This window comes from Dicentrarchus labrax, unplaced genomic scaffold, assembly GCF_905237075.1.
Source record: "Dicentrarchus labrax unplaced genomic scaffold, dlabrax2021, whole genome shotgun sequence".
NCBI lineage: Eukaryota > Metazoa > Chordata > Actinopteri > Moronidae > Dicentrarchus > Dicentrarchus labrax.
The window spans coordinates 2,250,414-2,277,396 of record NW_026136706.1 but is presented as its reverse complement, the minus strand read 5'-3'; the positions used below and the strand labels follow the sequence as shown (position 1 = coordinate 2,277,396).

At 41.1% G+C, this 26,983-nt stretch overlaps 1 protein-coding gene across 3 annotated transcripts in view; it reads left to right on the top strand.

Annotated features, from left to right (window-relative positions):
* The window catches only part of ttn.2 (titin, tandem duplicate 2), a 211,710-nt gene that overhangs the window by 42,814 nt on the left and 141,913 nt on the right, over positions 1–26,983 (top strand). For all 3 annotated transcript variants that reach the window (XM_051402827.1, XM_051402826.1, XM_051402824.1), the window contains exons 38-48: positions 7,763–8,041; positions 17,840–18,121; positions 19,584–19,862; positions 19,973–20,254; positions 20,357–20,635; positions 21,099–21,386; positions 21,990–22,268; positions 23,623–23,904; positions 24,359–24,637; positions 25,479–25,766; positions 26,674–26,961. In XM_051402827.1, coding sequence (XP_051258787.1) covers positions 7,763–8,041; positions 17,840–18,121; positions 19,584–19,862; positions 19,973–20,254; positions 20,357–20,635; positions 21,099–21,386; positions 21,990–22,268; positions 23,623–23,904; positions 24,359–24,637; positions 25,479–25,766; positions 26,674–26,961 — 3,105 coding nt within the window. The remainder of the gene's footprint in view (positions 1–7,762; positions 8,042–17,839; positions 18,122–19,583; positions 19,863–19,972; positions 20,255–20,356; positions 20,636–21,098; positions 21,387–21,989; positions 22,269–23,622; positions 23,905–24,358; positions 24,638–25,478; positions 25,767–26,673; positions 26,962–26,983) is intronic.

Genomic DNA, 26,983 nt, shown 5'->3' with positions numbered 1-26,983 from the left:
GCAAGAGGCAGAGGAGTCACAGCGGGCAGTCAGGCTGGTGGCCAACACTGACAATCAATCGAGCGAACAGGGAGAGAAATACGTTAGCATTAACTTTGATGTATTTGCTGAGCCAGCAAAAGATGACAAGATAGAGTTCAAAGGGAAGTCCTCTGATACGTGTAGCTTCCAGTTCCAGGTGACTGAGACGCCCCCTAAATGTGTTATCCCATTGACTAACGTTACAGCAGCGGTAGGGACACCAGTTATCCTCCAGTGTCTGGTTAGTGGTAAACCCAACCCCACAGCAGAGTGGTACAAAGATGGAGACCGCGTCACAGACAGCAGGTGTATAATCCAGGAAAAAACGGCAGGCCATTTCAATCTGCTCATTACTAATGTGACCCAGAGTGATGCCGGCGAGTATAAGTGCATAATCCAAAACACAGCCGGTTGCATTGAAACTACTGCGCTGCTAAAGGTGTTTTAGAGGTTGAAGGGTATGGGGCTGGTTTCACAAAGACAAACTTACTGTAGCTAAATCTTGACTACTTTAAGCAGGTTGTTTTCTCGTTGTACTAAGATTGATAATTGAAAAAAACAAGACTGACCAAGCACCCTCGTCATGTTGCTTTACTTGGAAACATAGGTACTGAGTGAAGCAACAACTTAATATAAAATTAAACAGGAAATGCATTCACACTTATAATCCCTCTAAACTTTCTTTTAATTGCTTGCCTAACTTTGTTTCCAAATTGCAAGTTTTCCACACTTTGTCAGTTGGCAGAAAGGTGTTCCTTATTTTCATATAAGCCATGTGAGAGTAAAGCTAAGACTTGCCTAACACAGTAGAAAGTGTTTAAATAATCTTTGGGCAACCAGCCCCTAGTCAAAAACATAGTGTGTAAATGTTTGTCATGTGATTAAAAATGTATACATGGAAAAAAAATCAGTTGAATAGTGTAGACAGTGACAGTGATAGTCTGCTGACACTTTTTTCTTTATTTATTTAAAGTTGTGTAAAACGTGACACAACACTTGTTTTATTTGAATTGAAGGCAATTTGGTAGAAAAAAAGGGTTTATGTTTGCTTTTGTTATCTGGTAAAAGTGAACTGCTGTAACTTTCAAATTCAATGACGACATTATGAAGTAATGTCTTTACAACTGACCACAAACTGCATCTGTTGTGTCCAGCACCTCAAATAATGTTACCAGTCTGTTTTTAACATTGTGCTGCTCACATCAGTTTGCACTAAAGAAGATAACAACAGCAAATAGGAATATTAAGAGTGTGTAAAGCAAACATCTCATATGCATAAAACATTCACAGAAATACATATCATTTATAGTTTCTCACTGAGAGGTTGATTTTTCTTTTGAAATAACCGAGATATAAAATGGAATATGATAATTCAATCACATTCATATTCAAAATATAATTATCAGGGCTGTGATTGGATTTTAGGAAATCAATAAATCAGAGAAATATGTTAGTATGGTAACATACCTTAATATCTTAAGCAGTAAAAACTACATGCTATATAGAAACAGTTGTTAAAAACATGGATTTAACTCAAGAATTGTAATTAAATGAGAAAGCAAATTCATATATCTTGGATATCCTGCTGGAGGAATTAAAGAATACCAATCAAAAATGTAATAATGCAAAAGGTTTTGTTTCAAATTAGTCAGTGCAGTGTTTTAAATAATAGAAAATAGAGGCAAAAGCAATGATATATTTCACTTCAATATCACAGCATTATTGATGCTTAGTGATACATTGAAAAATTATCTCAGCCTTTATCATATTGGGAATAACGTTTAATATAACATCTATCATCTATATCAAAGGTCAATCTTGAAACTATCAAGAATATATTGTCATATTTCTTACTCATATTGTTGCTTGTGTGATTTAGCAATTTTCTTTCTTTTTTTGTGTGTAAGAGTTTTTGCTGCTTGTGAATGATATTTTGAAGCAAACTGATTATTCATAGTAGAATAAGACAATTGAATACAAATTTTAAAAATGGATAATACTGTGAAACCTTTTTTTAAATTTAAAGTTTTGATGTAAATATGTGTAATTGTAGGAGTGTATGAGTGGTATGTACCAGCAAAATAAGTAAATTTAAGAAATCTGGCATCGAGATAGAAATTTATGATTTATTTGTACAGACGTCATGTTGGTTTGTGTAAGAGTTTATATAATAAAATATTTGATGATGTACAGAGTCTAAGATTGTTTTTTGAACAATTAACATGGGTACATATGAATTAATTGGTTGGTCACACATTGTCAATCAGCATTTACAGGCAAAAGACAGGTGTCAAAAACTACCTATGTGATGTAGGATTTTTTTGATACCAGTGCCTATACATCACCAATACCAAAACGTGACCTTTTCCTGAGCTGCGTTCTGGCAAAAACAAACAAAAACTTGGAATGTATCACTCTATAAGTTCAATTAAAATGCATGCAATGTACCTAAGCAATTTTTTTTGCTTATATGTATGAAATTTAAATGGGCATTTGGTCTATTTAGCTATAATAATAAAAAATTATAATAATAATTCTGATATACAACCATAGAAATAAACCACTTTCTTCAGCTGAGCAAAGGTAAAGGAATCATCGATCCATTTGGGGGAAAAACTTTGTTTTGTTTTTAGCAAATCAGCGGTGCTTACTTAAACTTAAAGAGTCACTATAAAAAACATTAAAAGTTCATACTTTTCATATTAACATTCATATTTTTTTCAGATTGTAGTATATATGTAGTAGGGTTGTCCTCACTTAATCATTTAGTCAACTAATATGTAATTAGGGTCTTGTAAACTGAGAGATTTCATGTTAATTACTTTCTTTTTTTATAGTATGGATTATGAATTACCTAATAATGAGCTAGTAATAACTGTCAAATAGAACATCTAAATCAATATTCACAAATATTGTAGTCTTTAATGAGCACCAGATTCAAGAGATTTTGGAGCAGTCACCTGCAGAGGGACAATGATATTAATCAAAATGCTTTATATATGTCAACTTATCAATTGATTGCAAACAAATTCCATCACTATTAGTTGACTAAGAATTTTTGCTTTTATGAATTAATTGTTAATATCATAGGTGTTTGTGTTGTGGATGTTATTTTAAGTCTTAATATTATATTCTTAATACTCAATATTTCCTAACAGAACGTTCTAGCACCACCATCACCACTGTGGAAGAGCAAGAGGAGACCTACTACACTGGTGTCCAGTTACCACAGAAAACAAAAACACTTGAACTCAAGCCAGAGTCCAAACATTACTCTTCTACTTTAGAGAAGAAAAAAGAAAAGCCAGTTTTCCTCAGCCAGCTTTCCCCAGCAGCTGTAACCACTGGGGAAACAGCAAGGTTTACTGTCAAAGTGTCTGGCTTTCCAAAGCCGACTGTTCAATGGTCTCACAATGGAAAAGTGATAAAGAGCTCCACTATATACAAGCTGATAGAGGAGAAAGAGGAGTTCACATTAGTAATCACCCAGGTCACATCTGAGTATGAGGGCGAGTACTCTTGCACTGCCACCAACAGATTTGGCCAGACAACATGCACCACATACCTTGAAGTGAAAAAGACTGATGTTAGCCAGGCAGAGAAATGGGTCGAGAAGATGTTCAAGGTCACAGGTCAACCTCCTACTTTCACAGTTCAGATCCAACCTGTAAGGTGTTCAGAAGGGGGAGAAGTTTCTTTTAATTACAAAGCCAGTGGTGATCCAATCCCTGATGTGAAGTGGTTCAAGGGGGCTTTCCAGATCCAGCCCAGTAGAAACTGTATCATTATAGCCAACCCAGATGGATCTGGCTTCATCAATATTAAGAGCATCAAACAGGAAGACAGTGGCCTGTACACATGTAAGGCCTCCAACCAGTTTGGGGAGGCGACTTGTAGTGCTGAGCTTGTTGTGTTCAGAGAATCCGCCTCTGTTTCTCGCAAACAGGAACAGCAGACTGTGGTTCAGAAGAAAGGTTATAAGGTTTCAATGACAGAACAGGCAACAGAGTCCCGCCTGTACCAAGTCAGCCTCCCGGGCCAGGACAGAGCAAGGTCAGATCAGATGGTATACACTATCGGCACTGAAGACAGGCAGATAATTCCCAGTGAGCAAGTGGGTCCCCTTAGAGAATTAGATATCTCTGCTGCCACTATTCATCGTGAACAGCTGACCCACCAGGCAGCAGTGCTTCAGTCTCATGAGATAGAGGAGAGGGTGTCTGTAGTTCCTACTCACCCAACTCAGGTCTCAGCTGTTCCTGCAAAACAGCTTCACATGGCAGCTTTTACATCCTCTGTCGAAGAGAGTCAGGACCTCACAGAGCAGCACTGTGATCGCATTCAAAGCCCTGAGGTCATTGAGCTTCAGGCGTCTAGAGAAAAGAGGTCAAAGGTGATGTCAGCTATTGCTGAGGAGCTCACCCCACTTTCTACTGTTAGCACAGAGCCTCTGGCTGACAGGAAGTCTGCTACTGTCAAGCCCACTTCAGAACCTAAACATCTAGTTAGTGGGCATCAAGTCGAGTCACAACTGTCCATCCTAAAAGAAGAGTCTCAGGATATCCCCAAACCACAGGCGGAAATGAGTTACAAGGTTAAGGAAGGTGTTAAGATTTTATACTCAGCCCAGTCTGCAGAGAAAAGGGTGCTTGCAGAGGGCCACACAACTGAGCTAGCAACAGCAGATTCTGCTGTGAAGTCTTCTGTTGGGAAAGAACAGCACCGGCCTGTATTGGCTTCGGTCAGTGAGTCAAAACAGACTCTTTCCAAGGAGACCAAGTTCTCCATGCAGAGGCCTGCAGAGGAGACAGCCCATCTCTGTAAGGATACATTTTTTAAGGCAGCTCTAACTGCTGAAGAGAAGCGAATGCTTCAGGCTGAGCCCACTCAGCAGCTACCAAGTCTGGACAGTGCCATGTCCATTCAGTCACAGATAGAAGGAGAGCAATTGTTGCATCTGCAGGTTATCACAGACCAGGATGTCCTTCCATCTGAGAAGAGCTTCACCTGTGAAAAACCAGCACCAGTGAAGGCAGAAACCAGGAAGAGTCCTACTCTGCTGCACACTGTTAGCCAGGACGAGCAGAAGACAGTCATTTGTGAGGACACATCAGAGTTTGAGGCCAAGGCTAGCACCATGACCATCCAGCCCCAGAAAGAGGCCCCCACTCTGTTGCATCTGCAGTCAACCCAACCTGTGGAGGCACTTCCCAAAGAGGGTATTCTCATAATTGAGAAGCCTGACCAGCAGGTGGCAGCACAGAAACAAGAAAAGACAAGGAGTCATGCAGCCATCTTGGAAGAGAGAAGGGAGCTCACAGCAGATTATCACACTGAGCTGGATTTGTCTGTGACAGGCGTTCAGTCTCAGCTTCGTACTGAGCCCAGGCCTCAAAACATCCTCCAGCTATCTTATCAGCCCATGCAGCTGCCAAAGGAGATGCCAGTTACTATTGACGTTAAGCAGCAGCGAGCTTTGGTGCAGAAGGAGGATCGTTTGAATGTGATGCATGTCACCATTGTGGCGGACAGTCAGGCCTTAGAGGAGGGTCACACTGAGAGTCTTACAGCAGTGGATAAATTCACCTGCCAGATGGCTGTGGAGCCAAAAGTTCCCACTGAGCCAATCCAGATTGAGGAGAAAGAGATCTCCACTGAGAGTAGTGTCCTTCTAGAGGCAGCAGAACAGGACTTTGCTGTTCAGATACAAGAAGGTCAGTCAGTCAGGCAGTCAATAGTGATGGATGAGAAGCGAGTGCTGATGGGTGAGCTCTCTCAGGAGATCACCAAATCTGAGTCCACTAAAGTCGCTGTCACCACACAGCCAAAACTGTCTCTTATGGCCTCAGAATCGAAAGTCAGCACAGCTCTTCCCAAAGAGATGACATTTGTGATTCAGATCCCTAAACCATCCAGTCTGAATATACGCCGTCAGCTGAGAGATGCTCTTCAATCTGCTGTGGCCAGCGACCAGCCAGTGTTACTGGCAGATGTCGTTGGAAAGTTACAGACTGTAGAAGTACAAGAAGTCAAAGTTCAAAGAGAGCCCAAGCGGGCCATGTTTACATATCTGATCACAACAACAGGTGCCCCAATGGAGATCACACTAGCTTTTGAGGGCAAATATCCTCAGACAGCTGATTTCAGAACTGAACTCCAGGCAGCTTTTCACTCCATAGTGTACCAGGAAGCCCATGTTCTCAGTTCAGAAAAACCAGGCACTATGCAACTAGACAAACCTCAAAGGGCGCAGGTCACCTCAGCCCGGTCTAAGCAAATGCTGTCATCCATGGTAGAGACAGTGAGTGTGGCAGAGAGTGCAGTAGATTTTACTGCTGTTACATCTCAGGCTGCTGCGCTCAAGACCGAGTCTAAAATGGCAGTTGAATGTGCTGCAGCTGAGCAACAGGTTGTGGTGCAGGAATCCAAGGCAGCAAGGATGGAACAGTCCATCTCATCTAAGGTCAAAATTTCCACTGAGGCTCACATGGCTTTTGAGCAGTCGGTGCAGGTGTCAAGGCAGGAGGTGAGGTCAGTAACGGTGAAAAGTAGAGAGAAAGATGTAGGAGCAGCTATTGTTACCACTGCCCTTCCTCCCACCACTGTCCCCACTGAACAAATGGTGGATGTGAGCATCCAGAAGGAGCACAGGGAAGAGATCTTCAAAGAGGAGATCACAGTATCCAGGCCAGAACAGAGAGAATACCCAGTAATAGTCACCTCCCTTGAAGATTTATCCATAGAAGAAGATAGTAAAGTAACCTTTAGCACCACCATTAAGTACGTCACAAAGTTAAACTGGTTTTTCAATGGGCAATTGGTTAAATCTGGCAAAGAGTTCAAGTGTTCCAAAGACCACGACACATACACATTGGTTATCAACAAAGTTGTCAAGGAGAGGCATCAAGGAGAATATGTTTGTGAGGCTGAGAATGAAGCCGGCAGGACTACAACATCTTCAAGACTCACTGTGGTCTCAAGAGGTTTGATAATAGGAAAAATCAATGTATCATTCATTCATTCACCCATTTTCTCTCAGAATGACTAATCATTCACATAAACTGGTTCATTCAAGACCTTTGTCCTCACATGAAATGATGCATTTGTCACTTTGGTCTCTATATTCATTTCATAGCTCAGCATGAGCACACTTAGCAGATCACTGGATAGTACTAACTCACCATGTCTTGTTTGTTCCCCATCATTGTATGGTCAATAATTGCCTCAATACCAGAACCGTCACAGCCATGCAAGTTTAGCTTAAGGCTCTATAGTCAATAAGCATCTTGCTGTAATGGTTGTCATGTTCCTGGCCTTCAGGCATCTTTCATGGTCTTTTCATGGTCACTTTGGCATGTCAGCGGCAAGAGGTTCCTTTGTTTTAAATCCATGGTTTGTCACATTTCTTTTGGTTCATTCTCTTTACATGCCCAATGTCTCTCTGCATGCTTTCAGGGCTTCAACTTGACATTGCTTCATCTGCCACAAACTCTCTGTTTCTCCTTCTTTTAGCCTGAACCCTAGCCCCATGAGAATCATGTTCAATGACAGCTTCTTTCAGGCAGCATTTTGTGAAACCATGGGGCTAATGTTCTTGCTATTTTTCTCCTTTACAGTCACTCCTGAATTGTCTTCCACCATTGTTGTATATTCCACCATCCTTGTTCCCGATCTATAAGTTTTTGCAAGAGTTTCATAGATTGCATTACTAACATTTATCTTTTGTCTGCGTGTGCCACAGTGCCACCTGTGTTTAGGGAGAAAATCACACCTCTGGAGATAAACGTCGGCAGCCAAGCCAAGTTCGAATGTGAAATTGAGGATGCTCCGGGTGTGACCTTCAAATGGTACAAGTCTGGCATTGAGATCAAACAGAGCGAGAAGTATAGGATCCTCAGTCGCCACAACGGTTCATCCCTGGAACTTTTGAACCCAATCAAAGCTGACAGCAGTGAATACACCTGCAAAGCTTCAAACCAGCATGGCACTGACAGCTGCACTGCCTCACTCATTGTCACCGGTAAGATCCCAGTGGGACCCTTTTTATATTGTTGCTTTACATATGTGTGTGTGTGTTTGAGAGAGAGAGAATTATATACATTTTTGCACTGTTTTTTACCCTGAATCATTTTGATGCAATAACAAAGTGATGATTTGTTTATAAACCGGATCTGGTGTCACATTTGGCAAGATATGATGTTGAGGATCAAATATTCTCATGCTTAAACCTACATCAATCATCAAATTGAAACTGCACATTCCACTTCTTAAAATTTGTTCAACTTTTTTTTATGTTCTACCTGCTCTCCATAGAAATGTACCCACCAGTATTTGTATCAAAACCAGACCCAATGACTTTATATGTGGGCAAACAAGCTGTGTTCCAGTGCTCACTCACTGGATCCTCACCCATGGATGTTGTCTGGCACAAGGACAACATAGCTATCTCCTCCGAAGGGAACTATGTCATGAAATGTGAAAAGAACAAGTATTCCCTTCATATTAAAAGTCTTGAGCTGACTGACAAGGGAGTGTACTTGTGCAAGGCCTCCAACAGTGTCGGCACTGCTACCTTTACAACAGAGCTCAAGGTCATCAACAAACCCAGCTTTGTTAAGACCATTGAGCCGGTGTCAGCCGCTGTCAATGACCCATTGAGGCTGGAGTGCCAGGTGGACGAGGACACTGGTGTGAGCGTCACCTGGACCAGGGATGGCAAAAAAGTCCACCAAAGCATGGATTGTAAATTGTCCTTTGAGGACAAGGTGGCTGTTGTTGAGATACCTAAGTCCAAACAGAAGGACTCTGGGAAATATGTTTGCACAGCCACAAATGAGGCTGGGAGCTCATCCTGTGAGGCTGTGGTAACAGTTCAAGGTAAGATCTTAAAGATGATCTTTCCGTTAGCTTTGATGAAAACATATCTCTTGAAATGAGCTGGTGGATTATTGCTGGCAACTACAAGCTGATGCTAACACTATGCACTGCTATCTTATTTTGCATTTCTTTTTCACACTTTTCTGTTTTTTTTTTCTGTCTCTCTTTTTGATAATGTTTAAAAATCTTGGTGTTTTTGAACTAAAAACCTATTTCAGAGCCCCCTGTCTTTGTCAAGAAAATGGAACCTAAGATTACATGGAAACAAGGTATAGCTGCACGCTTACAGTGCACCATAAAAGGATCGCCCGAACTTCACATCCACTGGTTCTGGAATGAGAGAGAGCTTAGCGATGGAGAAAAATATAAAACCTCTTTCAAGACTGGAGTTGCTACTTTGGAGATAATGAACCTTTTGGTCACAGACAGTGGGAGTTATACCTGTGAGGTGTCAAATAATGCGGGCAGTGAGAGCTGCAACACCCTTATAGCTGTTAAAGGTTTGTCAAATCTTGCATTTACTTTACACTTACTGTTCAAGTATGACAACCTTTGGTATTAACTGCTTCACTTGTACTTCACTTACCCTTTTAACACCCAGAGCCACCATCTATTAGAAAAGAACTGCAGACACTAGAGGCGGTGAAGGGAGCAGCAGCTCAGCTGGAGTGTGAAATCACAGGAACAGCTCCTTTTGAAATCAGCTGGTTAAAAAATAAGAAAGCTATCACCAGCGATCAGAAATATAAAATAATCTCCCAAGATTCCTTGTCAAGGCTGGAGATCCAGACCTTTGAAAGTGCAGATGTTGGAGATTATCAGTGCGTCATATCTAATGATGTGGGGAAAGTCGCCTCTAAGGCTCTAGCTAAACTTAAAGGTTAGTAAATCTGAGTTGAATAAAACTGTCTCATTGACTGAGGTTTAATCTTGTGCTTCAAGGTCAGTTTTTGACTCACAATGTGTTTTTGTAGAGCCACCAACTTTCTCAAAGAGGGTTGAGAGTGCTACAGCAGTGTTGGGAAATACAGTGAAACTACAGGGAACCCTTAAGGGCTCGGCTCCAATCACTGTTAAATGGATGAAAGACTCTGAAATACTGAGAGATGATGATCCAAATATCAAGATGGTGTTTGAGAACAATGTTGCTTGCTTGTCGATAACAACAGTGGCCATCAACCATGGTGGCAAGTATTCATGCCAAGCTGAGAATGAGGCTGGCCAACAAAAATGTGAAGCTACCTTGACTGTGCAAGGTCAGATGACATCTTTGATGCAGATATACCTATTCTAGCTTCTATGTCAAGTTCTAAAGTTTCTTGTGTCTCAACTCTTAATAACTAATGAGTCTGTCTTATCCCAGAACCTGCCAGAATCGTAGAACCAGCAGAGTCCATTAGTGTGACTGCAGGGGATTCAGCCACATTGGAGTGCAAAATTTCTGGAAGCCCAGAGCTCAAAGTGAAATGGTTTAAAGATGGGAAGGAGATGATCAGTGGTCGTAAATATAAGATGACTCTGAAGGACAATATTGCCACCATGAAGATTCTTACAGCAGAAAGAGGAGACACTTCAGAGTACAAGATGGAGGTGTCGAATAAAGTTGGGAAAGACCAGTGCACATGCTCAGTCACTGTCTTAGGTTAGCTCCTGGTTTCTGCTTTTTTAACATTTGATAATGATTTTGCTGTTTTTTAAATGCTAAAAATCTGAATCTGAGTCTTAGTTACTAACAACGTCTTACTCTAGTTGTTTATTTTTCTAAATACCAGGAAATTAACATTGACTGTATTTTGGGACTTACACTTAGCTTAGTTTGGAGTGCCATTTGCTTTTGGATTTTAGCTGAGTGATTCTTTCCAGAAACAGTTGAAACTGTGATAATACATTAGATGTTTTTTCTTCAACAACCAGATCGGATAATGCCTCCAACTTTCACCAAGTCCCTGAAAAGAGTTGATGGTAGCATTGGTAATGATGTCTCCATGGATTGTAAGGTGTCTGGGTCCCAACCCATGACCATAACTTGGTTCAAAGATGACCAGGAGATTGCGTCTGGATCCAAATTCCAGCCTGAATTCAAAGACAGCTCGGCTACATTGCAAATTATTCGGCTGGAGAAGGCCGACTCTGGAGTATACAAATGCAAAGCCACCAATTCAGCAGGCTTTAAAGAAACCAGCGGCACACTCTATGTCAAAGGTTATGAACGCTTGGCTTATGTTGTGCTTATGTTTGTTGTGTATAATCCTTGAATGATTTCATGCTAACATGAAATTCATAATTTGTTTTGTTTGTGGCCTCCAGAGCCCCCAGTGTTCACAGTGAAACCAGACAACCAGGATGTTATACCAGGAACCACTGTTTCCTTCAAAGCAGCCTTCACTGGAACAGCTCCTTTAGCTGTTAAGTGGTTCAAAGAAGACAAAGAGATTATAACTGGAGGCACATATTTCATAAAGAAAGATGCCTCTTCAACTTCTTTGGAGATTCACTCTGTGAAACCCAGTGACTCTGCTAAATACACATGCCAAGTGTCCAATGATGCTGGGAAGGTGGATTGCACCACAGTCCTCTTTGTTAAAGGTGCCTGTCTTCAGTATCATGTGCAGTTGCATAAAAATGTCTTGACATTCTTGAGTGACAGTATCTCTTTTGATACTAACATAATGTCTTCTGTCTGATAATGAATGTTAACCTCTTCTTCAGAACCTCCCGTGTTTGTGAGGAAGCTTGAGGCGACCAAGCTTGTTACCACTGGCGACTCCGGAAGGCTGGAGTGCAAAGTGATGGGTAGTCCCGTCATCAGTTTTAAGTGGTTCAAGGATGAGATGGAGATCAGCTCTGGTCCTAAATACACAATGGCCTTGACTGACTTAGTAGCATCTCTGGAAATAGTCAACTGTTCAGTACAGGATAGTGGAGATTATGTCTGTGTGGCATCCAGCGAGGCTGGTAGTGACCGCTGTAGCAGTACAGTTACAGTCAAAGGTTGGTTTAGTATGAAACATTACCAGAATGAAGGAAGACTTATTGTGACATTGAAGGAATTTGGCTTTTCTTCAGTTCAAATGACAATTATCAACATCGATGCCATCGTGGATGAGGGCATATTTGAGAACACCTGCAGAGACTATTGCTGTAATGGGCTGTGGTTTCTCCGTAGGGTAAACACTGAGGATGTCTTGCTTGTCATTAGAGCTGATGAAGGGATTCAGAAAAAGCCCCTTCAACTTCACAATAAAACTCCAATGAAATCTTTTAATTTGTCTTTGCATCATCACACTTGTGTAGTCCAGTGCTGACACGTCTGTTGTTTTCTTCTAGAGCCACCATTGTTTGTGCGTAGCTTGGAGCCCAAAGATGTGGTAAAGGGTTCTGAGATGATGCTAGAGGGCCAAGTCTCTGGTTCTGCCCCTTTCACTGTGTCTTTTTATAAAAACACAAAGCTGATTAGGAATGACAAAAGACACAGGATCACTGTGAAAGACGATCTGATAGCCCTGCAGGTGCTGGCATTAGAGGCAGGAGATGTTGGCTTGTACCAGTGTACTGTTGAGAATGAAGTGGGAAGTGCCTCCTGTGATTGTCAAGTAACACTAAAAGGTTAGATGCTGGACATATCTTATTTTTCTGCTGCCATTTCAAAAACCTTTTAAAGTATTTTAAATCTGCTCCATACCTATATTTGGATAGCCTCACAAAGCTAGCACACAGTTCCCTCTTGCTCACTCTGATCTGGCAATGCTTAGCAGACATTTGTTTAATGATTTATTTCTAAAAAGGTTTGCAGATATAGCAACATTAAGTCAATTAAGTTTTTTTTATTGGCAAAAATTACACTTTTTCCTCATAAACCCTTTATTCAGAGAAGGAATACGTATTTCTAAAAAAAATAAAAAATAAACAATAAACAGAGAAAAGGGCTCCAGAAACATTGGTATATTTCTCTGAAACACCATCAAAATCAGTTCCTCAATAACTTATAGAAATACCTCAGCTGAGCCAAGTTAAATTTTATACAAAGTACACTATGCATAAGTGAATTTGCTGGATTTGGATCAGGAGTTTATAGACTGTTTACCATCTGAGCCCTCACTCAAGCTCTCTGATTAGTCCAAAATGTGTCAGGCTCAGCTGATCTCGCTTGTTGAAAAGACTGAGAGTGCGGGAAGATGTCTGACTTTGCGAGGCTAATATTTTGTAAAGATGCCAATAACATTCATAAAATGTTTCCTTGTAGAACCACCATCATTTGTGCGAAAGCTGGAGAACCTAAGTTCCTTGGTGGGCAGTGAGGTTTCTTTGCAGTGCATTCTGAAGGGCTCAGAGCCTATGACTGTGTCCTGGATGAAAGACAACCATGAGCTCAAAGAGGCTGAGCACATTCAGATAACATATGAGAACAAGACTGCCCTGCTGCACATCACCAACTTACAGAGCAAACATGGTGGCAAATATTCTTGCCAGGCACAGAATCAGGCTGGGAGCCAGACGTGCTCTGCTGTGTTAACAGTTAAAGGTTGGTTAAGATACTGAAGAACTGCTATTTGAAACTGAATTTTCATCCTTCCAATGGTGCGTTCAGGAAATCCTTATCAACTTGACAAGTCACACATTTTTTAGTTTACGAGCAAGATTTTTCTCTCAAATGGCCAACACTGTTAAATCCCAGTGGTAAACTGAGACAAATCCGTTTTTGACTTACACCTGTGTCATTGAAAAAAAACAAACATTGTTTTTTGTTACATTATATCCTGCAGGGAAATTTTCATTGGGGATGGATTCACCATGGACCCATGACCTTACAAGTTGATAAGGATCCAGTGCATCTAATCTTGACTTTCTGTTGTCTGTACTGTTTAGTACATTAGGTTTGAGATTTTTCACTGACTGTTTTGTTTGACATCTCAGAGCCAGCTAAAGTCACAGAGGAGGCCAAGTCTATCAGTGTAACTCAGGGAGATCCTGCCACACTGGAGGCCAGGTTTTCAGGCACAAAGCCTCTGAAGGCCAAATGGCTGAAGGCTGGCAAGGAGCTGACCTCAGGCCAGAGATATAAAGTGCATGGCACAGATACCAGCTCTGTGCTCAAGATTATTAAAACTGACAAAAGTGATGGTGGTGAATATACTTTTGAGGTTTCAAATGATGTCGGCCAAAGTTCTTGCGAGGCCACACTCACCATTCTCGGTCAGTTCTTAATGTGTATCCTAGAATTTAAAATGGCTGAATTACATCTTACAGTGAACATTGCCTCTCACTCTTTTTTCCTCCTATCTATGTTAGATCAAATAATTCCACCATCTTTTACAAGAAAACTGAAGAAGACAGAAGGTATCAAAGGATCGTTTGCTCATCTGGAGTGTCTTGTATCTGGCTCCCTGCCAATAACCATACAGTGGTACAAAGACGAGAAAGAGATCCAGACTGATGAGAAACACAAATGCACATTCTTCGAGAATGTTGCTTTTCTGGAAATCTCTAATCTTAACAGTAAAGATAGTGGCAACTATACCTGCATTGCTAAAAACAAAGCGGGAACTGTTCAGTGCTCTGGGATCTTGTTTGTCAAAGGTTTGAAAACAATTAATGTTTGTAGTATTTATCATTAGGTGGATGTGCAACGAAAAGGATCTTTGCTATATGTGAAGATTTCACAAGCATACATTTATTTTTCTCTTCCAGAACCACCATGCCTTATTGAAAAACCTGAATCCATGAATGTTTTGCCTGGCTCAAAGGTCCAGTTTAATGTGCTGGTCTCTGGCACACCACCCCTGACCACCAAATGGTTTAAAAACAAGAAAGAGATTACATCCAGTGCTGATTGCTCTGTGAGCAAAGACAACACCTCAAGCTCACTGGAGCTCTTCTTTGCCAAAACCTCAGATTCTGGAGACTATGTGTGTGAAATACAGAATGATGTTGGTTCCACTTCGTGTCAGGCAACACTCTTTGTTAAAGGTTAAAATTCTTTATGTAAAACTCAGCTGACATTTATATGTCTCCATCCAACTGATTTTATGGACATTTTCACCCTTCACTTTCTGACTTAATTTCCATTTAAAAAATTTTCAGAAAAAATGCAGTATTAAATTGAATTGGATCTGCCCTTTTACAATACAAGAAGAAAACCACTGCTCTTTACAAATCCATGACAGCAGGAGTTAGGTTTCACGCTCTGCTGGCGTGACAGTCTCCGTCAAAGAGACTATCACGCCAAAAAGCTATAAAAAAAATAGAGAAAAGAATTGGACAAAAGGAGCAAATAAATTTACTAAATAAAAAAATTTAATTTAAAAACATTTGGATGGCAAGACTTATTATCAACTTTATAGAGATTTATTCTCCTCATCTGCTGTTTTATTTTATTTCTCAGAGCCTCCTAAGTTCACACGGACCCCAGCCCGTATGTCCGTGGTCCGTCCTGGTCAGAATAAAGTATTTGAGTGCCAGGTGACTGGCACACCTGAGATAGACATCTACTGGTTCAGGGAAGGCTCTGAGATCAGCTCCAGCAATCGGCACAAGATGGCCTTTGTTAACTCTGTGGCCACGCTGGAAGTCTGTGGGGCTGATGCCAAAGACAGTGGGCTTTACTACTGCGAGGCTCGCAATGAAGCTGGCAGTGAGAGCTGCAGCATGGAGCTTAAGGTCAAAGGTTAGTTGTGCCAGTAGACATGATGCTCATTGTGCAGAAGGTTTAAGAATATAGAACTGGAGGCAAAGGTTCCCCAAAACCTGAAGAAGCTATCTACCATTTCTAGATTACCTGCCATACTGCTTAAAATAACTGTATTGGCATTGATTTCAAGATGACATTTTGTTTTTTCTCATCTTAGAACTGCCATCATTTGTTAAAGAGCTGGTTCCAACTGATGTTGTGAAGGGCTCCAGTGCCTGTTTACAATGTCAGATTGCTGGGACTGGTCCATTTGAGATAACGTGGCACAAAGATGCAAAGGAGATCAAACCTAGTGCTAAACATGGCTTCTCCCAGATAAATGGCACTGTGGGTCTAGAGGTGCACAAATGTGATGCTGTAGATGTCGGTGAATACCAGTGTACTGTTGCTAATGAGGTGGGAAGCTGTACTTGCAAGAGTACGCTCAACCTCAAAGGTTGGTTTAATTATAATTTAAAATCCACATTTTTAGCCTTTGAGGTAATACCATTTACTTGAACATTTTATTGATTTCTCTATTAGAACCACCAACATTTACCAAGAAGATTGACAACACTGCCACTGTTCTGGGTAAAATGGCAGAATTTCAGTGTATTGTGGAGGGTTCTCCTACTCTCTCTGTACAATGGCAAAAAGATGAGAACTGGATTTTTGAGGATCCAAAGATTGAGAGAACATTTGAGAACAATGTGGCCACTCTCAGGATTCCTGCCTGTGAGGCGACACACAGTGGAAAATACACCTGCCAGGTGGTTAATGAGGCTGGTCAGGATAAGTGCGTTGCCACCCTCACGGTGCAAGGTATACCTGTGTTTAACTAATCATGGCTATCAAATCTTTCCATGGTCTTGATTTGGTAAGAAAGTATATACATTATTGACTTTGTTTTGCATTGTAGAGCCTCCTAAGATCACAGAGAAACCTGAGGTGATAAAAGTTACAGTCGGAGATCCAGTCAATCTGGACTGTAAGGTAACAGGCTCCCCTGAGCTCAAAGTGAAATGGATGAAAGATGGCAGAGAGCTTCAGTCCATCAGGCAGCACAAGCTGACGTTTGAGAACACCATCAGCAGCCTAAAGATTCAGTCTGCTCAGAGAGAGGACGAAGGAGAGTATGTCTTCGAGGTGGCAAACCACATCAGTAGCTGTACCTGCAAAGTCAAAGTGATCGTGCTAGGTTGGTGTGAAAAACATAACTCCTGTGGTACATAGTGACATGTTGGACAAAGTCTAATTTCTTTCTTATTATTCTCTTGGTAACAGAACAAGTAATTGCCCCAAGCTTCATCAAACCTCTGGTAGACATGAAAGAGATTTTGGGTTCCTTTGTTCAGATATGTTGCAAAATATCCGGATCCCACCCCATCTCTGTGGAATGGCAGAAAGACAGGACCAAAATCTCTAGTGGTGTAAAACACAAACTGATTCAGCAGGACAATTCTGTGTCCGTTGAAATTGAACAACTAGAGAGATCTGATGCAGGATCCTACTCTTGCAAACTGACCAACACAGCAGGAAGTTGTGAATGCAGTGGATCCCTCATGGTTAAAGGTTAGACAGTGTTTTCCAACATGATTGGTCATGTAAACCTCAACCAAAGGTGAGTACCTCTTTAACCTGGTCCGTCTTGTTCTCTTCAGAACCTCCCAGCTTTGTGACGCTGCCTGAGTCCCAGGTGGCTCTACCCAACGCCACTGTACGCTTCAAAGGCACATTTAAGGGAACACCTCCCTTCATGGTCAAATGGTTCAAGGACGATACAGAGCTCATGACCGGGCCCACTTGTTTCACAGGGCTGGATGGGCTGTCTTGCTTCTTAGAGCTCTATTCAGTGGGTGTCACCCAGAGTGGAGTTTACTCTTGCCAAGTCAGCAACGATGCTGGCTCTGTACGCTGTAGTGCAGACTTGACAGTCAAAGGTTGGATTTACATTTTTAAAATCAACTCTTGCGTGGCTGTATTCATCTCACATCTGCATCGCTGGCTAAAACTAGTGATTCTCTGTCACATTTTACCAGCTTCGCAACACTTTCATTGTTATTAGTTGAAGCTTTTTCACTGCTGCGGCTTCTCTTCAAAAACTGTGTGTTGCCTTTGTGTTGCACCTACATCTTCCATATCCATCCGGCCGCTGCTGCTAACCCATCATTGTCAGCTCATCTTCTCAGCTCATCTCATCTGCTCACCTCCTGCCTGTCTTAAATGTCCCAACATGCTTTCGGGAGCTAACGTGTGTGTATTTTGGCTTTCCAGAACCACCTGAATTTGTGCTGAAACTCCCTGCCACAAAGTTTGTGAAGCAGGGTGAGTCACTCCGACTGGAGTGCAAAGTCAGTGGCACAGCCCCTCTGAAAGTGACCTGGTACAAACACGACACCAAGGTCACAGATGGGGGCAACTACAGGACATCCTTTGTTGACTCAGTAGCAGTCCTGGAACTGCACTCTACCAGCTTTGATGATGATGGAGTTTACACCTGTGAAGCTCAGAATGATGCTGGCAGTGTCAGCTGCAGCACCACACTTACCGTTAAAGGTCAGCCTCTCACTGACTTCCTAATCATCATTTATTATTAATGGTCTGACTTTCTGATGCACTGGCTCTTCAGTGTGTTGTTGAGGTTTTAGTCAAAGTTTGTTTTGTATTGCTTAAAGCTGGAATACGTAACATTTTTATATAGCCTTCCGTTATGGTGCATTGTCAAACGTTCAGGCCAGAGCCTTTACCTTGGTTTGAGACTCCTTTTTTCCGCTGTTGAGAAATGTTCATCAGCTTGTCAGGTTGCCCCCTTTTTGGGGAGGAATGCAAACAAAAACTGTCATTCACAACACTTTAGCCATTTTAGCTGTACGGCAGTTTTCGTTGTAGGTCAAACCAATTTACACAACTCAGTCATCTTAACTATAGTTCCATCATCCTTCCACAACAACTTCATATCACCTGTAGTTTCAGTGCACTTCCAAAACTCCATCTGGACTGTAACGCCAACATCCTTTCCCAAAAATTGTTCCACAACAACACAGCCATCTCAACTGTAGTTTAAACAAATTTCCACAACTCCACCACGTTATCTGTAGTCCCATCCAAAATCCACGAGTCCGCCCTTGAGTGGAACTCCCAACATACTTGCATTAAAAAATCTGCCATCTTAGTTGTAGTTCTAACTATTTACACATAAATTCTGTCATCTTGGTTGATTTTTCAACAATTTTTTACAACTCAACTCATCTTTACTGTAGTTTCAACAACTTGCACAACAAGCCCGTCATCTCATCTCACCTCAATGCACTTTCACGTCCCATCTTAGCTATAGTTCTAACAAATCTTTACAACAGCTCCACCATTTTAGTTACAACAGTCTTAATTTTGCCAAGTTAGACGTATCTGTCATGTTAGCTTCATTAAACACAAGTATGCCACTTGAAACCATCTCTGTTCCATCAACCTCCCACAGCAACTTTTGTTTTCATAACTGTAATTCCATGAACTTTACATACTTACTATGTCATCTTACTTGTAATTATGTAGCACAAACAAATGCCACTTTCTAGCCAGAGCTAATTTGCAATGCCCATCCCTAGACACACCTTTAAAATACATAAAACTAAACAAATACAGAAACAGTACAAAACACAAACTAAATGATAACTATCTAAATTAAAAACACAGAACTCAAGAAGAAATATGGACAGAACATACATAACGCAAACTAATAAATCATAAAATTCCCAATTGTAGACTGTAGTCACACAAACATCTGCCAGCTTTGCGATCTCGACTTTATTTCCAACCACTCGCACCCTCCACAAGAATTCCACCATCTTAGCAGTAGTTCCAAAAAACTTCCTTAATAACTTACACAGCCATCTTAGCTGGGGGCCTTTTGCCACTGTAGAACGCGACAACACGTGAAATGTTACGGGTTTCAGCTTTAAGATTTCGTCATGGATACTTTACCCGTGTATGCCTCTTTAACAGTTTCCTGATCTTTTTGTAGACCCCCCATCCTTTGTCAAAGTACCTCAGCCTGTTGAAGGGCTGAAGGGTAAGGACGTGAGTCTGTACTGCGAGATGAGCGGTACAGCTCCGTTCCAGATCACCTGGTTCAAAGACAGGAAACCTTTGATGGAGAGCAGGAAATATAAGATGGTGAGCGAGGGCAGCTCAGCTACGCTGCATGTCATTGGATTAGAGCCCTCGGATGCTGGCGAATACGAGTGCAAAGTGTCAAACAGTGTAGGAAGTGACACCTGCCAGACGTCAGTTAAACTCAGAGGTCAGTAGAAATTGCGATGGTCTCAAATGAAAATCAAAAATATTAGATTTTCAAATTACTTTGTCACCTTGCTGACTTTCCCTTTTGCGCTGTTTGTCTCCTCTCTTCAGAGCCCCCGTCGTTTGTGAAGAAACTGTCAAACATGACAGTGATACTGGGAGAGGAGGTGACCCTTGTGGCCACTGTTAAAGGCTCTGAACCCATTACTGTGTCCTGGGTTCAAGACAAGGATCACATTCTCAGGGACGGTGACAACAGGAAAATCACCTTTGAGAACAACCAGGTCGCTCTTAAAGTCTTTAAGGCCGATGCAACCACGGCAGGCAAATACACCTGCCAACTCAGAAACGATGCTGGGAGTGTGGAGTGTTTCGCTAACTTGACTGTTCTAGGTTTGTAAACATATAATTCTCTCTTTCTCATGCAGTTTTTTTCCTTCCTTCCCCTGCAGGTTTGATTAAAAGCATGTTCTGCTCCTTCTCTGTTGATTCCAGAACCTGCTAAGATAGTGGATAAGCCTGATGCTCTGAGTGTGACGGCAGGTGACATTGCCGCCCTAGAAGTCAAAGTGTGTGGAACCCCTGAGCTTACACCTAAGTGGTTCAAGGATGGTGTTGAGCTGGCCTCCGGGAGGAAATACAAAATCTCATTTTCTCGGATGATTTCCAGTCTGAACGTGCTCTCTGCTGAGAAAGTGGACTCTGGAGAATATACATTTGAGGTTATGAATGAGGTCGGGAAGGACCTGAGTAAAATTAATCTCACTGTTTTAGGTTGGTGTCTTCTTCCTAATTGGAGTTTGATTGCTAGGGCTGGGTATTGTTTGAAAATTTCCAAGTTGACATTTGGTACCAGCACCAAAACTATCTCTTTTTTTTCATACCTTTGAGAAATATGAATATGTTTTTCTACAGAAACCTTCTTTTTTAATTAACCACAGATGCCTAGGTTCTCAAATGTTAAATGTTGGCTAAACACAAGCAACCATACAAGAACTTTGTCAAAACAAAACCCAGTTGGAAATTGGCATAATTTGTATCAGGAACTATTTCAAAAGAATGAGACAAGCTTATTTTTGACCAGACATTCAGTGTCAGCTGTTGGTACTTGGTGCAACACCTTTCGGTTTGTACCAAAAACGCATTGAGGTTTCATACCCAGCCCTATTAATGTCCACGCATTTACATTTGTATTTGTCCTGATGCACTACTAACTCCTTGTTTCCCTCCCTAATAGATAAGATCATACCTCCAACATTCTCAAGGAAGTTGAAGGATTGCAACACAGTGGTCGGAGATGCCGGAGAGATGGAGTGCAAAGTGTCGGGCTCCCCACCTTATACCATCTCATGGTACCACGATGGGGAGGAGATACAGAGCGGGCCAAATTACGAGATTTCATTCAGTAACAACAACTGCATGCTCAAAGTGCCCACGCTGAAGTTGTCCGACTCTGGAGTGTATAAATGTAAAGCTGTCAACAAGGCAGGATCCAGTGAAACCACAGCCTCCTTGGTTGTAAAAGGTCAGAGAACTACAGACAGAGAAAGACTGCATGTTGCACTCACTTCTTATATTAATTACTTGTTCAATTAACCCTTATAGTCCCAGGCCAAAAAATTTAGTTTTCATGCTACTTACATTAACTTCTCAAAATGTCTTATTAGCTTTGAATATGAATATATGCCACATTTTCTGTTTTTATGAAACTACGGCTATTCAAAAAAGTGAACGGATTGTTGAAGAATATTAATGTTTTAGATTTTAGGTTTCCCTTTAAATGTTCTGTTAAAACATTTATTTTTAACAGTTCTGAAGGTATCACATATACTAGGTCAGAGCAGCAAGGTAAGTTTTTGGTGGAGCAGACAGGTTACACCAGCCTGTAACAAAGAAAAAAAAAAAACAGGACCTTTCTGAGTTTAAAAGGGACAAAGTCAACTTTTCTTTGATTTGATTTGATTTGTGTCACGTTATTGTGCTTCCATTTTGGCCAGGGATTTAGATCTCAAGTAACCATACAGATTAAATAAAAGTAAAATAAGGCAAAGTACTTCTAGTCCCTTAAATTGCTTAAAACTCAGATTCCACCATCATTTGATCTCTGTTACTCTACATCTACACCCAGAACCTCCATCTTTCGTGGTGCCACCACAGCCGATGGAAGCCATGCCAGGCTCGAATGTGACTTTCTCTGCCATGGTGAAAGGCAGCGCCCCCCTCAAACTGAAGTGGTTCAGAGGAACAAAGGAGATTGTGGCTGGACGGAGCTGTACTTTCTCCCTGAAGGATAACCAAGTTATTTTGGAGCTTTTCAATGTGGACAGAACTCACGCTGGAGAGTACACCTGTCAGATAATTAATGATGCAGGAAAGGAGAGCAGCCCAGTTAATCTGATTGTCAAAGGTTAGTCTCTCTTTTTGCACCATTATTTAGATCCACAAACTGTAGTTATGCTGGGGAGCATCTGCTGATACTAAATAATGCACATTCACAACAATTACAATGTAGTTTAAGATAATTTATATAGTCTATGGTAGTTTAATCTGTAACAATGCATCATATTTTATGAGCTGATTATATGATTTATATGTAAAATCAGCAAAGTCTACAGCTGTCGAACAGATATGGGGATGAGTCTTGGATATCCTGGACAAGCCCCCAAAATATGTTACAACTCCCCCACAAATGGCTCATTAAATAATAGGTCTAACCTCTAATCTAATCACTGAGCACGGTGAATTTAATTTTCAAACAATGAAAAAGACCAAAAGTACCAAAAAGTTCAAAGTACTCAAAATAACTGAAACAACAAAGTTTTGATGGACTGGCCAAAATTAACATAAAGAAAAGAAGCAGCTCAGACCAGCCTGGATAGGGCCATAGAATCCAAGCTCCTTCTCTCTACTATAACCTAACCTTAACCTTGAGGGAACTTAACATATAAATAATTAAAAACCCCAAAAACCGAACTAAAGGTTCCATCAGAAAACCACCAAACAACTCAACCACACCTGAGAAGGTAACAGAACACATTAGTCAACATGTATGTATCTGACCAGCAGTGGGGGAGCATGTAACACTGAGTAGAGTTCAATATTTTACATGGAAATGTAGTAGATCAAAACTATAAAGTAGTAGTCATTTTAAATTCCGAAGCAATGTACAAGTACTGCGAAACCATACCTTTGAGCTTGAGTATCTGGTAATGGTGTAATGTACCGTTACACACCAGCAACAAAAACTCTTTAGCTCCTCCTCCTGGTTGGAGGAGTACATTTTTAAAGAAAGATTTAAAACGCTTGGCAAATATGATACAACACAAATGTTGTATTTAAAGGTCCAGTGTGTAACATTTAGGAGGATCTATTGTCATTAATGGAATATGATATTCAGGTATGTATTCATTAGTGTATAATCACCTCAATGTAGGAATCATTGTGTTTTAGTTACATTAGAATGAGATGTTTGGATCTATAAAGGGAGCGGGTCCTTTGCTTGCGGGGCCGCCATATTGAACCGCCATGTTGTTACAGTAGCCCAGAGTGGACAAACCAAACACTGGCTCTAGTATATAGTTTAGTTTCTCCAACACACTTAGAAGGCTGAGCTGTATTCAAATGGTTGTAATCTGCAACTTTGCCACTAGATGCCACTAAATTATTTACTTTGGTCATTTTATTTCCTTCATGCTTTTTTATTATATCCCTATAAAAGATATAAAAGGGAACTAAACATTGTGTTTTATTGTGTCACTCAGAGCCAGCAGCCTTCTCTAAGAAGCTGAAGGATGTGTCAGTTGAAAAAGGCAAACCGTTGACGCTGGAGTGTACGTACACTGGAACTCCTAAAATCACAGTGAACTGGTACAAAGACGGCCAGCAGATCTTTGCTTCTTACAAGTACAACATCACCACAACCGAAAGCTCCTGCATCCTCGAGTGTCTGAGCACTGACGACATGGAGGCCGCAGGGAAATACTCCTGCGAAGTGTCCAATGATGCCGGAAAGGACACGTGTGAGGCAGCTGTGTCCATCCTTGGTTAGTTCTTTTTTTGGCTGAAAATATTTGAACTGATTCTGCTTATATTTCTGTTTATTGTTTTCACACTGATGCTTGTATATAGAGCAGGTCTAGACCCAACAGTTTCCACCATGAGCAAGCACTTGGCAACAGCGACGAGGAAAATTTGCTTTTAAGAAACATAAATTTCACTTTATTATCACAATTTATTCCAACTGTGAACATTTAAGCAATTATTGGGGCCATTTTGCTCTCTGAAATAGAGTGAATTTAGGGGCAAAAAGGCAACAAAAACTAAACAAAAGAACAACAGGAAACTTCTTTCTTACATTTTAGAAAGACAGCCATGAGTTTGTAACATGCTTGGTAAAAGTAAGGTCTCCAGATGGTCCGTGCACTACCTGCTCTGACCAGCAGGTGTCAGCCTTCACACAGATGTTTTCTTGAGTCTGAACAGTTTTTGTTTGTGCAGAGTCGGCGTACTTCGTCGAGTCCCTGGAGCCCATGGAGGTGACAGCGGGAGACGCTGTGTGTCTGAAGTGTCAGGTGGCGGGCACACCTGAGATCAAGGTGTCCTGGTTCAAGGCGGACGGCAAAGTCAGGTCCAGCCCCACCTGTAAGTTAGAGTACTCGAAGGGCGTCGCCTGTCTGAAGCTCAGCAAGGCCACCAAGGCCGACATTGGAGAGTATACCTGCAAGGCGGAGAACCGGATTGGCTCCGCCTCCTCCACCTGCAGACTAAATGTGCTAGGTGAACACCTGATTTTCCTTCTCTCCAAACTACTGCATTTATAACACTGTCATCTCCAAAGTGTCAACTTTAATACATTGTTAGTTATTGTGAATCTCAACACTTTTTTCATCTTTAATGATTTATGTGTAATATTATAAAATGAGAAATAAAGTTTGTTTATATGCTGCAGCACCTTTCTGGATCAGAATTAAAAGGCAAAAAAATAGACACAAAATAAAAGTAATATGTCAAATTTATACAAGTTACAATATCTATATATATACAGTATAATAATTAATCAACTTTATTTGTATAGTGCTTTTCTTAACAAAGTGTACAATAATAATACAATTTAAATTAAATTCACACAAAGATAAGATAAATTTTGACACTACATTTTTGACATCCTTGAACTTTTTCTATAATAATACTGTGATATTCCTGGCAGCTTTAGAGTAGTTAAATTAACAAAGTTAGACTGAAAAAAGGAAGACCATGTATGTGGAGTAAGGATAGTTTAAAAAGTGAAGAAGAAGAATTGAGAAAAATTAACGCACAGTAAGCCAGACTCTAGAGCATTAAATCATATTTATTTACTAATTAGTCAGTGAAGGAGTACTTACAGATTTTTTACTAAGAAAGGGTAAAGCTGTAAAAATACTCTGTTACAAGTTTGAACTGCAAATGTTACTTTATTTAAATTATTAAGTAAAATGTAAGTAAAATAGTAGTTTGCACTATTTTGGAGAATGTACAGTAATGTAAAATCATCATTAATAAGTAACCAGAAGTATAAAGTATCATAAAACAGAAAAAAAACTACATTTCTGCCACTCACTGTCACATCTTTTCCTTCCAGAGGCCAAAACGCCGCCAACCTTCCCCAAGAAAATCACCAGCCTGCAGCAGACCGAGGATCAGCCGGTCAGGTTCGAGTGCCGTGTTGCTGGCTCGTCACCCATCGAGGTGTCGTGGCTGAAAGACGGCGAGCCTCTGAGGGAGGGAAGCGAGTTCTCCATGACATACGACGATAACACTGCCGTGCTGCAGATCAGCCGTGGCGAGATGAGGCACTCCGGGGAGTACGCTTGCGTGGCCACCAACAGCGTGGGCTCGACCTCCTGCAGAGCCAAGCTCACCCTACAAGGTCTGTACCGTGCGGCACAGCGACTGATGAGCAGCACGATGTTTGAGTTTATAGCAGACTTCTAACTGTTCAGTTTAAGACACTGAAGCAGAATTTCTCAACCTTCTATGACCCCGTTGTCCCAAAGCGATCTTCAAGTCTTTTGAGGCTCATTCAGGTTCCCAAACTTTTTCATGTCAAGGATAGTTGCACATCAGGACCCCCAATGTGAGAGGGTTTTGTCTTCAGGAATCCCCTCTGAGTAGCTTTTTCATTTTTAGGTGGTGAAAGGTGGTTAATACTAGGGATGAGATGATGACAGAGTACACTATTATCTGTATCATCGACATATATAAAGATGGACTGCAGTATAGACTCTCTCTCTATCTCCCCCTGGTGGCTGACTGCAGTATAGCTCATAAAGCCTCATTGTCAGCAAATGGGACAAACAAAAAAAATCTAATTGGTTGGTCATGGATGGTTTCTGTCATTTTAGGTCTTTCTTTTTCTGGGATATTTTGGCTTCATTTCTGTACATTTATATTTCGATGATCTGTTCAACTAACTCATTTAACTCTGTTCCTATCCATTGACACATTTTACCCGTTTGATACTCATAAAAAGTATATTATTTGTACTGGATACTCTGTGCAGCCGAGTACTCGCTCAACCCTACTTAATACCACTTTGTAACAGTCGTAGAAATCTCCTGAACTCCAGTGAGGTCCTGACTCTGAGGTTGAGAAACTCTACTCTCTGTTTATGATACAGTCGAGTGAGTCTGTGGTTGTGAATAGAAACAGATTGTGTTTATATTACTGATCAGACAGTGTGAGGCTGTTTGATGCCCAAACTTTTAAATATTCCCATTTAAAGATTTGTTGTTGTTGTCTTATCTTCCTCCCGCTCTTTCACGGACCCTCTGCAGAACCAAGATATCCTCCAGTCTTTGACAGGAAGTTGTCACCACAGGAGGTGACGGTGGGTGACAGCATTGAGCTTGAGTGTCACATGACTGGCTCTGCCCCCATTAAAGTCACATGGTCCAAAGACCATAAAGATATTCGCACTGGGGGAAATTATAAGATCAGCTGTGTGGAAAACACGCCCCACCTGACCATTCTGAAGGCAGATAAAGCCGACACGGGGAGATACTTCTGCCATGCCTCTAATGACATGGGGAAGGACTCTTGTTCCTCTGATATCACTGTCAAAGGTATTTTAACCCGGGCCACACT